At 46.3% G+C, this 15,298-nt stretch overlaps 1 protein-coding gene across 1 annotated transcript; it reads right to left on the bottom strand.

The window, feature by feature from the left end:
- Positions 1-76: 76 nt before the first annotated feature.
- TRIM14 (tripartite motif containing 14) lies at positions 77-13,103 on the bottom strand. Its single transcript, XM_063319627.1, has 6 exons — positions 12,897-13,103; positions 8,925-9,020; positions 7,792-8,025; positions 6,558-6,720; positions 5,228-5,320; positions 77-1,659 (listed from the first exon to the last, which is right to left on the bottom strand). The coding sequence occupies exons 1-6, from the start codon at positions 13,077-13,079 to the stop codon at positions 1,124-1,126; spliced, it is 1,305 nt and encodes a 434-aa protein (XP_063175697.1). The 5' UTR covers positions 13,080-13,103; the 3' UTR covers positions 77-1,123.
- Positions 13,104-15,298: the final 2,195 nt, after the last annotated feature.

Below are 15,298 nucleotides of genomic sequence, written 5' to 3' on the forward strand. Positions count from 1 at the left end.
TCAATTGTTAAAAGATTTTTTTTTTTATTTCAAATTTGAAAAATAAATTTAGCTTATAAAAAAAGCTGTTGTTTCTGCATTTCAGCCTGTGGTCAGACCTTGCCTTTGCCAGCACTGGAGATGATTCCAGGACCTTTAGTATTTGAACGTTAAGATTACACGACCTGCTTCGAGTAGCAGTGGTTCTTCTTTCCAGCAGGGCTGATCCTAGGGGCTGCTGTAAACATAGCCTCCAAAAATTTCCAGGACTTTTAATTAATGTAGTGGGGGGGAAAAAATGATCCCTATACAGAAACTTGCAAGTTGACTCTCCTAGTTTTATGTGAGCATATCTTCATCCAGCTGCAGTTAAAGACCCTTTGCAAATGGGACACAAAAATAAATTAAGCACAAGTGCCACACTGACCTAGAGTTTTTATTGCGCCTGTAGGTCCTCCAGGTATTTCATCTTCTACTGGGGGTGGTACACAACTGTTTCCACTCTGTGTGGCAATAAGGCCACCCAGAAGCCCAGTTCAGAGTCTCTATTGCAACTAAGACCAGCTAATGGCTCTTAAGTGTGGCTACAGAAGCTTGTACTTCAGTTTTACTTGAAGGGACCTTTCCAACAGTCTATTTTTCCAAGGTGTACTTAAGTATGACCTAATTCATTTACCGTATTTATTATCCAAATCTGACCTCAGTTATAACAATGTGCAATATATGAAATTGAAGCTTGAACCAAACTAAACCTCCTACCATACACAATTGCAGCCTCTCCAGGAAAATGACAGGAGGGGGTTAATAAAAAAAGATAGCAATATCCAGGTTCAAATCTGAGTTGTAATATGCTCCTTTCAACCAGACTTTTTCCATTTTGCCAGTTGAAAAAAGTATTAAAAATATTATATATGGCACTTTAGGTGGTACATTGACATCATTTATAAGAGCCAGATCACGTTCCCCCATTGAAAAATGCATCTATATTAAAAATTACTGTTGGTTTTCTTGAATTTAACTGTTAACCTTCTAAAAGCAGCATAGTTACAACTTTCTTAGGACAGAGATTAATTCACATAGATGATTGCTATAGTAGCTTTCATAGTAAAAACATGAAATAGTAGGCTTTATTTTGCTTTGTTCCTTATGTTAGTTTGCATATTCCAATGGACCCTTCCCAGAGCCTCAAGGCTGGGTAAACTGGTTCTGTGAACTTGCAGCGGAAGGTGTGCAGATGAGCCATGCCATCAGTAACATTGTAGAATGAAAGGATTCCTGCTTCATAATCCAGAAAAATGCCAATGCGATCAGGATCATCTTCTACCAGGATGGGGGTTCTCTCCCCCTTGTGAAATGCCCAGTACTCAAAATCAAACTTCTTAAGGCACCAAGATGCTCTATTCCAGCCCAGTCGACAGGTTTCAGAGTCTCCTTTCCTGCCAATGGAAGGGTAGGCTGCGCCGATCCACCACCCGGCTCCGGCATGAAGCAGATCAACTTCCCAGTAATGGCTCCCAGACAGGAACGCATCTCTGCTTAGCACTTGCCATAGTTTATCGAATCTCTGGGGACCACAAGGGTAGAATAGCCTCCTCCAATTACAGCTTACTACAAGACGATCATCAGACAATTTCAGCCTTGGGTGAAGGCTGTCATATTCCCACGTTGGTGATCTTGCATCTGCAGTCAAAACCATAAACATACTTACTACATTGATCATGACTCTTGAAAGAAGCACAAGTTATAAAAAAAACTGCAAAGGAGCCCATGGCTGGCTGTGTCTTGGAATCTGCAGTTTTGCAAGGAAAAACATGTTTTTAATAGAAAGCACTGCTCTATTTAGATGCACTGATGCTTTAAAGTTGCATAGGCTTTAAACCAGGTCAATAGAAGACAAATATGTAAGTCAGTACATGCATTGTTCACAAATTAGAAGATGAATACAGCTAGGTAGGGAACAAACACAGAGAGCTTCTGCTGTATGTGGAATACTTGGAGACTTCTAGTGGGATTAGGGCCTAAGGGTTTTAGAGAGCACTTGAGCGGACTCTTGGGTTCTGAGATCCTGTTCCACTGAAATGCCATTTGAAGATGCACTAGCAGTCTGTTTCTCATAAAGGCACCACAGCTCTGAGCAGCAGCATCATGTACATTGCAAAGGAACAACAGTGTTTATAATATTTTAAAATCCAGACTTCTTTGATTTCTCTGCAGTGTTGCATATCTGAACTACATGTTTAGACCTCTGATCTCAACAGAGTACAGTCTTTCACAGTGCTTTACTGGCAGCATAGTACTAAATGAACACAAAATGGGGTAACAGATGCATTCAAACAAGAACTTAAATATTTTCCTTGCTCCTCAGTGTTGAACTTAGAAATGAAAGGTAATTACACAGCAGGTTGCTGTATGAGAGAAATCTGTCTTTGCAACTGAATTAATTTGTCACTTATTTGAATTTGTTGCTATTTCCTCTCCTGTGTTCTCACATAGAACCGTCTCCCATAAATTAAATATGTCTAATGTGGGCTAGCTGGCATATTCCATAGTCCAAAGCCCAGAACCTGTTTTCGTTCAGGTTGGAATCCCCTCCTCTGCCATCAGAGCAATGCGTAAACCACTCCACTGCACTCTGTGTCCTGTTACTCCCAAAATTCCATGCCATGAGCAGGGAAGGCTAAGTAAGGTCTCCCACGATTCACTGTGAAAGAGCACCGGCACTGTGGCCTGTTGCAGTGCCCACGTGAGAGAACCGACATCTCGCATTGAGGGTCCATTCACTGCACAGTGAATTGCAACGAAGGCTTACTCTCTACACGTGTCCGTAATGTTTCAGAAAATAAAGTAGTGCACGTGCATTGTGACTATAAGGTACCGCTGGACCCCATGTCTCCTCCTTGCCTTGCTGTGGCCCCTAACATCAGCTGTGTTTTAACTACAGGAGCCAGTGATGCACCACTATCGGTTGTTTTATACGCAGAGCCTAACTAACAGATCATCTTCATGTGGGTTAGCATCACTGCACGCAGCACCTGGGTACCAGAAAGGAAGCAGTTGCTTCGTTTGAGGCAAAGACACGCAGAGAGAGTCGCTGATGTGTGAAACGCGTGTCGTGGTGCTGGAGAGCCCACTGCCAACACTCTGCCCCCTGCAATCCGCACCTGTACACCGCAATAAAATGGAGAAGCAAATAGCACTGTATATGCAGCGAGTGTTAACTGAAGCATCACCATTTTCTAAGCAAAAATAAAGCCTCTGTGATTTTAATTTTGGTATTATGTCTGTAAGCAACATTAAAACTTCCAAAAGCATACCACCACAGGGGTACCTCTCACGCGTCTTAATTGTTGTGATCTCCACTATACTTCGGTCAGAGAAGACTGTATTGGCATTCATGCGGTCTGAATAGGCTCTAAGTCACATCTATGTGCATATTTGGTGACAAAAGACAAGAAACAGAAACTATTCATGCCGTTAAAACAGCACGCTACAGGATTCTATCTTCTGAATGACTGACTGTTGTTAGTCTTTGTTCCAAGTCACTCCCAGCAGGTAAACAATGGGGATGCTAAGTCTGTACGGAACACAGGTGACACCGAGACCAAAAGACACTTAAAGTAGGGAGGATTTAAAAGGCCTGGATTCAGTGTCTGCTTTTTCCAGTAAGCACTTGAAAAGCTGTGCAAATAAGCAGTGCTGTCTGTCAGTCAAATCTACCTGAAAACCTACATTTTCATAAAATGCGTTAACTACTACGTCTCAAGCAAATGCAAATATCTCCATTGCTTTAAAGAAAAAAAAAAGACAAAAACCCAAGTACCGAAGGGCATCCAGGTGCTAATGTTTGGAAGCATAAATGTGAACTTGACTAGGAAAATAATGCAAAATAGCTAGAGTTGTTTGGACTGCAATTCTTCCACTTTTCCTAAGTTATGAAAATTTTAAGTGACTTTAAGTCCAAATATTTATGACCAAGGTTTGTCGATTTCACTGGCCCGTGAGCAGTTGCACATCTTTCTGAATTAGGTGGTTTGTAGTATTTAGCTTTAACAGAGTTGAGAAACTGTCTTTTCAGCCCTGAAGTGCTCACGTGTGAAGCAAATACAGTGCTTTCTCCATGTATCCCATCAAGAGGCAGCCTGGAGCAGATACAGATGGGCATTTATGAAGCGCAGAAGCCTAGTTCGCTGCCAGCCAAATGCTGCTGCCGTGCTCTCTTATTAGCAAGTGCTCAGTGGCGTGGACCACCTGTCCTTGCACCCTTTTAACAACAGGTTCCACTACAGAGTGACTGACTCAGTCTGGATGCTGCAGCACAGAAATGGCACAAGTGGGGAAAGACCCATGACACCACAGCCGAGAAGACAGGCTTTGGCTTGCTGCATTCCTGATTACTTAACACCTGCTGTACTTACAAGTGCAACACCTGTTTGGTCATCTCCAGTTGAGATAACCTGTTTGGAATGAAAAAGTTGCGGTGTTTGGACTTAGATGCTCACTCAGGAGAGCAAGAGAAACAAGACAAGGCGACAACACTGAAAAATACCCCTCTTGGAAAACACCAACCTATAGGTGCAGGGACAGCATCTAACACACACTGACAGCACAGTACTTCTCCCTTGCCCTTCCTACTGAGTAACAGCCAGAAGTCAAGTCTCCAACTTGGCCACAGTCATTGCCTCCACTGGGCTGGATCCAGACCGGAAAACAGACCTTCTCCTACAACAGGCCTTTGCCACCATGTACCATGGTAATAGGAAATTGCTTTGAGATTAAAAACAGCCCTCATCTGCTGCAGGCCACAGGAAATGTCCATTAACTTCCCATCAGAGAGATGAAACCTATTCACTGTACATCTTTCCTACCAACACCAGAAGAAATGATCACCTGTAGATTGACCCTTAACACATTACATGGTGGACATATAATTAAAAATAGGCCGCAGTGATCTGGAAAATAGAAAAGTCTTCAGAACTAAATTAGGTACTACCTGATTCACACACTGGCAGTTCTGAATAAAAACACAGGATCAAGATTTCACAGACAGACAGTAAAATTTCTTTCCCAACCTGAGGTACAGAAAATGGTAATGACTTTTCAGGTCGCATCGAGCACTTGCTCCTCACAAACACTGTAAACATCAGAACCCCTTTAAGATACCGTTTTAAGGTAGTCTCAGCATTAACTGTTTCAATTGTTGAGCCATAAGTCTTCAGAGTGCTTCTAACTTTTGTTCAACCATACTTACGTTTTAAGAAAAGCAACCGATCAACAGGAGACATGGTTTTCAACACTGCTCCAGGCTCCTTCTTTGCAGTGGCATTAAGGCTACTGAAAATATCTGGGCAGAGATGGAAAGGGACAGTTTAGGGAGACTGCCAGTGGAAGAATACAGCTGTACTCTCAAGAAGATTTTAAAAATAAAACACCATGGACAATTTTGCTGGACAGGGTATTCAGGTTTTGCCTCTTTGGTGTGAATTCCACCCATGTCCTGGGGAAAGTCATACAGTCACACTCCACTTTCCAACTTCATGGGACAAACTGTGTTACTTTTGCTGGGGAAGGGCTACTCACTCCGTATGCTTTTAACCTTATGCTCTTTGGACAGCATGGAGATGCTGGATCCCAGTGTTGCCAAGGAACTACACAATCGAGAACAACCCCACGTAAGCACCTCCCACTCCTCAAAAAGCACCTGCTATCAAATGAGAACTGTCAGGCAGCTGAAGATGCTAGCTACAGAGCACCTGCACAGTACTGTCTAGCAATTCTCCACACATCCTGCAGTGGCGTTTCAGATCTCATCTGACCATTTTCCCCAGCACCCTGCTAGAATGTTCTTGGTGGCAACTCTCAGAAAAGGGATTATTTAAAAGGTAGCTGGGTGAAATGTGATGGCCGGTGTTTGCCCTGCTCACCTGTAACTCACAGGGCTTCCCCGTGGTTATTTGGCTTTGTGGCTCTATGTCCCATTTGGAAACTCCTTGCCTTAATCATGCCAAAGGTCACTTAAGGATAAAATACCAGCTCGAAGACAAAAGGAGCTCTAAGCAGAACATGTCAACCCACCTTTAAAGTACCAAAAACCCTAGAATTTTTCAGACTGCCTGAGACAGAAAGATCATCAAGTGTATCAATTAGAAAAACTTTTCCAATTTTACAGGTACCCTATGTTCCATGCCTGCCAAATGTCCTGCCAGAGCACTTACACCCAACAGTGATTGAAAGGAGAGAACAGCTACGTTGTGTGGATGTGATGGTCTAAGGCTATACGCAAGACAAGCTTTGCAGGAAGAAATAAGCTGCATTGAAATAACTGACAGAGCTGGGAAAAAGCATCAGACAAGGTTTAAGGCACAAAAGGCCGTCTTCAGAGTTGAAAGAGAAACCTCTTACATTCCTAAATCACCCCTGCTATAGCAACATTGCACCAATGCTGTCAGAGAACAGTAGCCATGCCTGAAAAGCTGCTGTTTTCACCTGATTTGGTAAAAAGTCCTGCTCTTATTTACAGACCACACTTTGTTTAAAAGGGGAGCAGGAGAAAGCAAAATTCACAGCACTCTTCCAGGTACCTTCTTTAAGCCGGTTTTCTAGTGGTTTCTGTAGAATGGACTGAAGAACTTTCACAAAGTGCTTATAATGGTTAAGTATGTGCTCAAACGAGAGAGGCGTTGGATGCCACTGTTCTAACAGGCGCCTGGGCTCCTGCATTTCCTTTTCGATTTCTGTGTACTTCTGAGGGCAGAAAGCCAAATTCGACAATTAGTAGAGACAGTGACATGAACGGACTCTTCCCTCCCAGCTCCCACACACCACAGAGCAAGGACAGCTCCATCCCTAGGGAAACATACGGGGCGTAACAGGCAAGCCTTGCTGTGTTCAGCCTGCCTATTAGCTCATTGGCCTGTTCATTAGCTCCTCCTGCCTGTAGAGCCAGGGGCTACCCCAGATACAGAGAACCCAGCAGTCCTGGTTAAAACAGGTCCCTCCAGGACACTCCAAGATGGGAAAGAGTTTAACCCTTTGTGGGAAACCCCAACAATGGCAAAATCAAACCACTAAGTTTTAAAAGTGAACTGAAGAATAAAATCCAATCTCTCCTACAAAAAAATCTCTCCAAACCCACGAAGAGCAGCTTCCCATGTGGAGGTATGTTGCTAGCACACACAGCAGAATGCCAGGGCTGTATCACTCACAACAATGCAAACTCTCGAGTCTGCTAAGTTGCAAGGATGTAAAAAAGCACCACGGGCCTTCCCATGAAGAATGGCATCCTTTGGCTTCTGTCAGGGCATAAGAACACAACAACACACTCTTCCCAAGGAAGGGGAAGAAGATCATTAGGAAAAAGAGGTTGACATTTATCTGTAGGTAAAAAAGAAAACATTGCCCCCTCCAGTAAAATGATGGCTACTGCTCAGGGTGATTAGGATCTCTTGTAATTAAAGAAATTAGGCAAAGGTTCCCAAGAGGGCTGCCTTTCCTCGGACCTTCATATTACACTGCACAAAGAAAGACCTGATATAGCATTTGTCTTTAGGATTAAGAGACACATATAACGCTGTTCCATATATGCTTAAAATTATCATGAATTTCATACAGACTTTAAATCAATGCCATAGCAGAAAGACCTAACAGCTCAAAAATCAGGAACGAAACTGCTTCACCAAAATACCAACAAAAAGAACATTAAAATGCAGTGAGAAAGACGTTGCTCACATACAGAAGGATCTACAGAGGAGATCACGATAGCAGTTTACCAGGAACTATAAGGATAAGAGGTAGAAAGAGACCATACAATACCACCTCCAGCAACTGAATAGGATCACTGTCCTGTTGTATTTGTCTGATTCGACGTGAGAAGGTGTCCAGGGCTGCAAGCTTTTCTTGACAGGACTTCAACTGACGATCATGTGCTTCCAGGGCTTGCTGAGTCTTTTCATCAATTAAGTTTTTTGCCAGACTCTCCTCATCCCGAAGCAGTAAATGGAGTTCAGTCACTGTGTCTGACAGCTGCCTTTTGCTTATAATGGCATGTTCCTATAGATGAAGCAGAAGAGCGTTCCCCCCAGTACTTAACAGACCATAAACATTTCAGGCATTTCTCTCCCAGGCTTTCAGTATTACATTTCGGTTGAATCTTACTGATCTGCTGCAACTCTTGACAAACAGGTGTTTACCCCTTAATGGAGTGGCGCCAGGATTTATCTGCTGATGTCCTGGATGGAAAAGCTTGAGGTTGCAAGATGCTTATTTATGCAGAAAACACTTTTTTCAGCTGGCATATAACAGGGACAGGTACTAACTGCTACAAGCAGCAGACCTGGTCCTCTGGTAGCAACACTTTGCCCCCTTTAAAAGCAAGCTAGGGATAGGGAGCTGCTAGGAAAAGAAAGCCTCCGAAACGAAGTGATATCAAACCGCAATGTCCCAAACCTCATAGAGTTGCCTCCAGCTCCTTCTGATGTTTCTGTAACAGAGATGCTTAGAGATGCTCCTTAGACCAAAAGCCATTTCATGCTCTATAAATGAGGTGGAGCTTAGCATACATTCCCATTCTCAAGACAGAACAAATAGAGCTGTTCTTGTGTTTACTTAACTCTGAAGTCAGGCTATTCAATAATGCAGTCCAGAGCAATGCAACTTAGAGCAGTGAAGCCAAAATAACGTATGAGGCTGGGGCTATTTAGTATTCCACTGCACAAAAATTTCAACATTGCTCTTCCAGAGATGTTCAGCTGATCAGGGAGTGAGGGCCAGGCCTTTGGAGACTCTTTCCCTCTTCTCTCCCTTTGATAGTAATGTGTTGTGATAGATACGGGGAATACACTTTTTTCATGAGAAGCAGTAGCTGCCTGGGTCTTTGAATAGCTACAGAGAAAGCAAAATGTTTCTCCTTGGAAAATGACCATGCAGTGGAGAAGCAAATCACGCTTTACCTTCAGATCATTAGCAGCCTGCTCTATGCTCCTTCTGTTACCAGCTTCTTGCTCTTTTCTCTCTTCTAGATTCTTCAAACATGATGCCATGAGTTCCTACACAGCAATGAAGCAAAATAAAACACGATTTCATAACAACATCCGTAAAAACCAGAAATCAATATCCAGCTTCCTTTTTATATATGGGAGTATGTCACCAAAACACTCAGTTTATGAGGCTTATTAAGGCCAGTAGTGATGAAACATAAGGATTTCAGCTGCTCCTGGTGGTTATACTGGTAAGATTCAAAAGCTGTGCGAATTAGTACCACCTTCTTGAGAAGCAGGGAAACCTGTGGTGAAAAAAACATTTTCATCTTTAAATCTATGGCACTGTGCATTTCAAGACTACATGCATTTAGAATCTGAAGGGCAGCTAACAAAGTACTTTTATTCAGAGGATCAGTGGGAGGCTCCGTCTAGTGTCAAAATCCAGTGAATGTTCCGGATGCTTCCCAGTATACAAAAGACAATCAGAAATACCCCACTGTCACTACAGTGATGCTGGAGTCTGAATGCCTGCAACAACAGGTACCATCAGCTTGGCTGGTAATCGCAGTATCTGTGATACTTGTGGCATGGCCTGAGATGCACTGCAGCAGCACAGCACAGGCAATGTTCTGCTGTGTCCAGCCACACGGTTTCTCACCCGCAGCCCTCTGCAATCAGCTGTCCTCTGTCTGGCAGGTTGAACAGACTTGGTGCTCTTGGTGATACATTTTTGTCATTAGTACCACGAAAGATCCAGGCAACGCTGCCCCATGCTCTCGGTGCCCTACTGTGATATAAGAGAGCCTCTCGGTAAATATTAGTTAGGTCCAGAGCTGCAGCTGTTATCAGTGTCCTCTTCTGCAGCTGGGACCCAGTCAAGAGCATCTGCATACACGTGTACCAGCTCGCTGCAACATCCCCAGGTCAGCATGGCATTTAAGCTCTGCAGGGTTGACAAACTGAGCATAAGCTTTGCTTCAAGGGCAACACTTTGCATTTCTGACATATGCCTCCTTTGAAAACACATGCAATTTTTCATTTGATTATGATAGAGTCAGAAGAAAATGGGCTCCCAGCAAAAGCCACAGATTTTGCATCTGGAAGTCCCTTGGCACAGCCACATCCATGCAAGCAGATAAATGTTCTCATGACACTCATGTTATGCCATCCATTCCAGACACAGTTTTCCAGACCTGTCCCTGAAGGACCAGAAGGGTTCTGCACCACTTCAAGACTCAGGAGTTCTCCTAGGTATCAGTGTTCCTCAATTTATTTTGCAGACAAAAACCACAGAGCAAAACCTAATCTCCCTTGTCTGCTTGCCAAACACATCACCTCCGGCACTCAATCCCTCACAACAGTGATCATATGCAAATACTTATGCCATCCTCAAGCATTTCTGGTTAAGCATTACTTTCTTTACAGAGGTAAACGCAAGAGCTGCTTCCTAGCAGTGGAGACACTGCGTCTGCAACACTGACAGGCCACCCGCGTCATTCACCATAAGGAACTAACTCCAAAAACGTTCCTTTAGGGACTGCTTGGATGCCCCAACTCACACAAGTGAAAACATTGTATAAAAACAAGGATTTCGGAGAGATGAGACTTCTAGCTCCAGTCACGCTCACAGGACACATATCAAGTGCACAGCATGCTGATCCTATGTCCTGCCTTCAGGAGCACAGGGAGTGACCTTCCAGATGATTTTATAAAACCTCAGACCCAGGGATGAACCAGCTGATGGACCACACGTAATGGTTCTCATTTCTTCTTAGCATCCACCGCTAGGATTTGCTAAAAGCACGGAGGAAGATTCTCACACGCTGCCTGGTTGACGTCACATCACAAGGGCTGCACGGAATAACTGCTCCCAGAAAACAAAATCACTAGTCAAAATATGATCTCTTAGGCTACGAATACTTTTGACAGTTTGTGCCTGAAACCTCTGCAGCCCGAAGCCAGCAGATGTCAGCAGAGACTTCCTAGGGACTGAGTGTCACAGGGGGACCAAACTTTCTGCCCTGCTTACTTCCTGTGTTGGCACAAATAACTAGTTACCAATAGCATCTGCTTCCCTGTGTCCAACGGATCCCCAGGGAACCAGCACAACTCGCTGCTTTGTGCACCTTACCCTTGCTAAAATCAAGTTGCCACAGTGCAGTACCTGCATCCACACATTGCCCTGGCTGTCACGAAGGGAATGCAAACACTGTGGTGAGTTCCCAGCTGTTGGAGGGATACTTCGTACTCCAACCAGCAAGCAGGAACAGTGCTCTGAGTTACTCTGACATCTCCAATGGTCTTTCCGCTGCGCTGCTGTTTGCTCGCAGCCTAGCGCACTGCCCTCTGCACCTGTACTGCTCTCTAACATGAACTGCAATAAAATGCCAGAGGAATTTAGCATGACCTGTGCATCTGCTCACGATCTGTGGGAACTCTGAAACTTCCTTAGTAGCACTGCTCCAAAATACCAGGGAAGGAGTGGGAAGGAGTGGGAAGGAGCGCTCTCAAATTGTAGAGAGAGAGGAAAAAAAAAAGCTTCTGAACATGTTACTACTTCTTAAGCTTCACAAGCTTAACAACACAGCATGCAGGCTTCAGCAAGCCTCCTGGCAGGCCCTCCAGGGTAAAACAAAGCATGAACAGGAAGTACTGGGCAAGCTTGCAAAACCTCCTGGGGCTGCTCGATGGACAGCTAAACTGGAATGAATAAAAAAAGCTTGGGGAAGAACCCCTGGGCTGGCTGTGGCTGAGACCGTGAGTTCACAAGAGGTTGGGAGGGGGCCCAAGCAGGCAGATGACCCAAACTAACCAAAAATATAACAAGCCTTGTAATGTCAGGCTCAGCAAAAAAATGGAGAGGAGGGGCTTTAGCTGGGTTAGCCATCTTTGGCTCAGGAACTGGTCTACCCATGGGAGGTGGTGAGTGATTGCCTTCGCATGGCTTGTTTTGTTCTCTTTCTCTCTTCTTTCACTTCTCCCTTGCTTATTAAACTATTTTTATCCAAACCGACAAGTTTTCTTGGTTTTATTCTTCCTTCCCTCTTCCCCTGTCCCACTGGCTTTGCAGCCTGCCAGGGTTGCAGCCAGCCACAACAACCCCTGCTCCCCATCCCCAAGGAGCTTTCAGAGAACAGGCTCTGTGCGTGGGGCCTCATGGTGGTCCATCAAGCTACCACAATGGGGGAAGGGAATAAACAGAAATGGCCTTTCCCATTCTCCTGTGGTATCCATGTTTCTGTCTTCTTCTCATCCAAGGTACTTCCAGCCCGGCAATGAAAACAAGTCCCCCAGGGCAACCAAACACCTCCGATTCCCTACACGAGGTCTGAGGAGAAAAAGCTGCTGCTTGTGACGTGACAGTCAATGTCACCTCCCCGCTGCCCCTTGACTTAAGCTCCTGTAATGTGTGTGCTTGGGGTGCGGCTGGATAACTCTCTCCCTCTCATGCATAAACCCTGTCCCTCTGCGGGGACAGCATACCCCTGTCCACACGGGATTTATAAAGCACTTATAGAAGTACAGAAACTTTGTTCTGCTAGCCAGTACCGCCTACAAAGTTGATGTGACAACAAAACCAGAGCTCCGCAAGCTATTTGCAAAGCAAGCAAAGCAAGGTCGAAGGCTGAAGGTACTTTGCCTACTGTGTCCACTCCACTAACGCTGGCAGCTGCCACCCTCCCACCCTGGAAAAGCAAAACCCAGCCGCACAAATCCCAGAAAGGAGTTACAAACCGGCAAGACACTCAACCCAACAAGGAAGATGTTTGCTCCAGCTCCGTGCCCCGTGCTCCCCCCAGCCCCGTCCCCCCGGTCCCCACCGAAGAAAAAGTCCCCGCCGCGGCGGCCAGCCGGGGCCGGGCGGGAGGCGGAGGTCGAGCCGGGCCGGGCCGGGCCGGGCTTCCCCGGGGAGGTCGCCCCGTGTCCGCCCGCGGCGCTCACCTGCTTGCGGCGGACGGCGTGTGGCAGGAGGCAGGCGCGGTGCCCGCGGTGCGGTCCCAGGGCCGGGCAGAGGGCGCAGACGCAGCGCCCGCAGTCCTCGCAGAACAGCTCCAGCGGCCGCCCCGCGTGGAGCCCGCACGCCCGCGGACCCGGGGCCGGCACCCACGGCTGCTCCTGCGCCATGGCGGCGGCGGCGGCGGACGCGGGGCGGGCGGGGCGCGGGCGGGGACGCCGGGCCGTGCCCGGCTGGCGGCGGGAGGCGCGCGGGCGGCGGGCGCGCGGGGGGGCTGCGCTTGGCGGGCGGTGAACGCCGGTGGGGCGGCAGGAGCCGCGTCGGGCGGGCGGTGCGCCGGGGGGGCAGCGGCGGGGCAGCGGCGAGCGCCGGCAGCCGCCGTCGTGGGGTGCCCGGGGTGGAAGGTGGAGCGCTCTGTGGAGCTCCGGCCGCGCCGGTGAGGAACGCGCTCGGGTTTATGGCTGAGCAAAACGCTTGGGCCCGTCACAAGTTTTATCACTTTTCTGTTTTTTCGGTTAGATTCTTTTGTCCTCCGTAACGCCTCGTTTATAGAAATGGAAATAAAATGCTCATGCTTTTTAAGTTGGCATGCTTGATTTCTTTGGCCAAAACTCTGAGCTACATTTGACCAAATTCGGAAGGTTATTTTTTATCTGCTTGTTTCTTGCTGTGAATAAAAGCAATGCAGAATATTGTCAAAAAAAAAAAAAAAAAGGAAATGTGAAAAAATAGGAAGATGTTTTTAAAACAGGCATTTTGGTAGAAAGTTTGAGAGGTTTGAGAGTCAGTATATGTATTAATACACAAAGGTGTGCAATGCTGAGGAGCAAGGGAAATCCCACTGAAAGCAGGCGGAATCTCGTGCCTGCCAAAGTGCTCCTGAGATAATCGGGGATTTAGAGAGACTTTCTCCAAAAATGCCTTATATGGACCCCATGCTGGAGTCATGGAATCACAAGGATTGTTACGGCTATATGGAGATCATTCACCACCATCCACCGCCTCACCCCCACAACCCCCAAAAAGTGCTAGCGGCTGCTTTAAAATTAGTGAAGTTGAGGATTTCACAGGCTCCTTGGGACCCTGTTCTGATGTTTGACCATCCTTACAATAAAAACTTTTCCCAGTGTTGAATCAACATTTTTCTCATTACCACTTGTGCCATGTTTCACTGTGCCCTTCCAAGGAGAGTTGTGGCCTCTTCTCTACCTGCTCCCATAAGGGAGCTGCAAACAGTGCTGAGCCCTCTGCTGGAGGCTGAACAAGCCCAGTTCCTTCCATGTCTCTTTGGACATGCTGTGCTTCAGCTCCATTACTGTCTTGGTAGCTTCTGCAGGAGGGTTTGCTAAAGGGAGTCAATGTGAGTCTTGTCCAGGGAAGTGTGTGGCTGGTCTGCCTCACCACAGGGCCACACTGCTGGAAGATACTCAGCCCTGGACCCTGGTTCCTTTTCTGGCGAAGTTGTTGGCCTTCAGCCTTAATTGCTGTAGGGTTACTTCATGGGTTCGATAAACCCAGAGGCCTACCCTGATCTTCGAGAGGTTCATGCTGCTGCATTTCTGCAGCATGTCACAGTCCTTCAGAAGAGTGGCCATACCTGCCACGCTGTCATTCCTCATCCCCTGCTCCACCCCCTCCTGGTTTGTGATCACAGCAAACTCCCTAAGGGCATATTCCATCCTGTTGTTGATACGAACATTCAAGAACACTGGGCTCAGCATCGATCCCTGAGGAATGCCAGTAGTATCCAGCTACCACCCGGACTTTGTACATCTAGTGATCACGCTTAGTGCCTAGCAGTTCAGGCAGTTTTCCATCCACTTTGGAAGTCTACCTATCCAAACATCCGACATCATCAGTTTGTCTGTAAGGACATTATTGAGGCCTATGACCTGCTGTGTTAGAATTTGGAAGTTATTGGTACCTAGGGCATTATTTCCCATTCCACATGTGACTGCAAACGAGCTTACTGAGCTAGGCTCTCTGGGCTTTTTAAGTGTCTTTAATTGTTTACTTTAGAGGAAAGAGTTGCAGTGAAGTTGAAATGTTTGCATAAATGCTACTGGATAGTCAGGTGCTGATATCAGGCACTCAAACCAGACGTACTTTCACCCCAGTGCTTTACTGTCTAACACTGTGAGAAAATGCTGCTGCGCTGTGGCTGTGAGAGGTCAGAAGAGCAGGAGGGACCCTGCTCTTTGCATGCAGCTCCCACGTTCAGCCTTCTGGAGTGAACCCTGTTAAGCTTTCAAAACAGGGCTTAAGTATCTCAGAGCATGCCTGGGGCTGTTCTTGGCCAAGAAGAATTATCCTCCAGCACAGGCAGTGGGGAGAAGCAGTGTTAAATCAAGAAGAAAACAGGAAGACGTAATGTTTTCCTGGGTCAGCA

This window comes from Chroicocephalus ridibundus, chromosome Z (assembly GCF_963924245.1).
Source record: "Chroicocephalus ridibundus chromosome Z, bChrRid1.1, whole genome shotgun sequence".
Classification (NCBI taxonomy): Eukaryota; Metazoa; Chordata; class Aves; order Charadriiformes; family Laridae; genus Chroicocephalus; species Chroicocephalus ridibundus.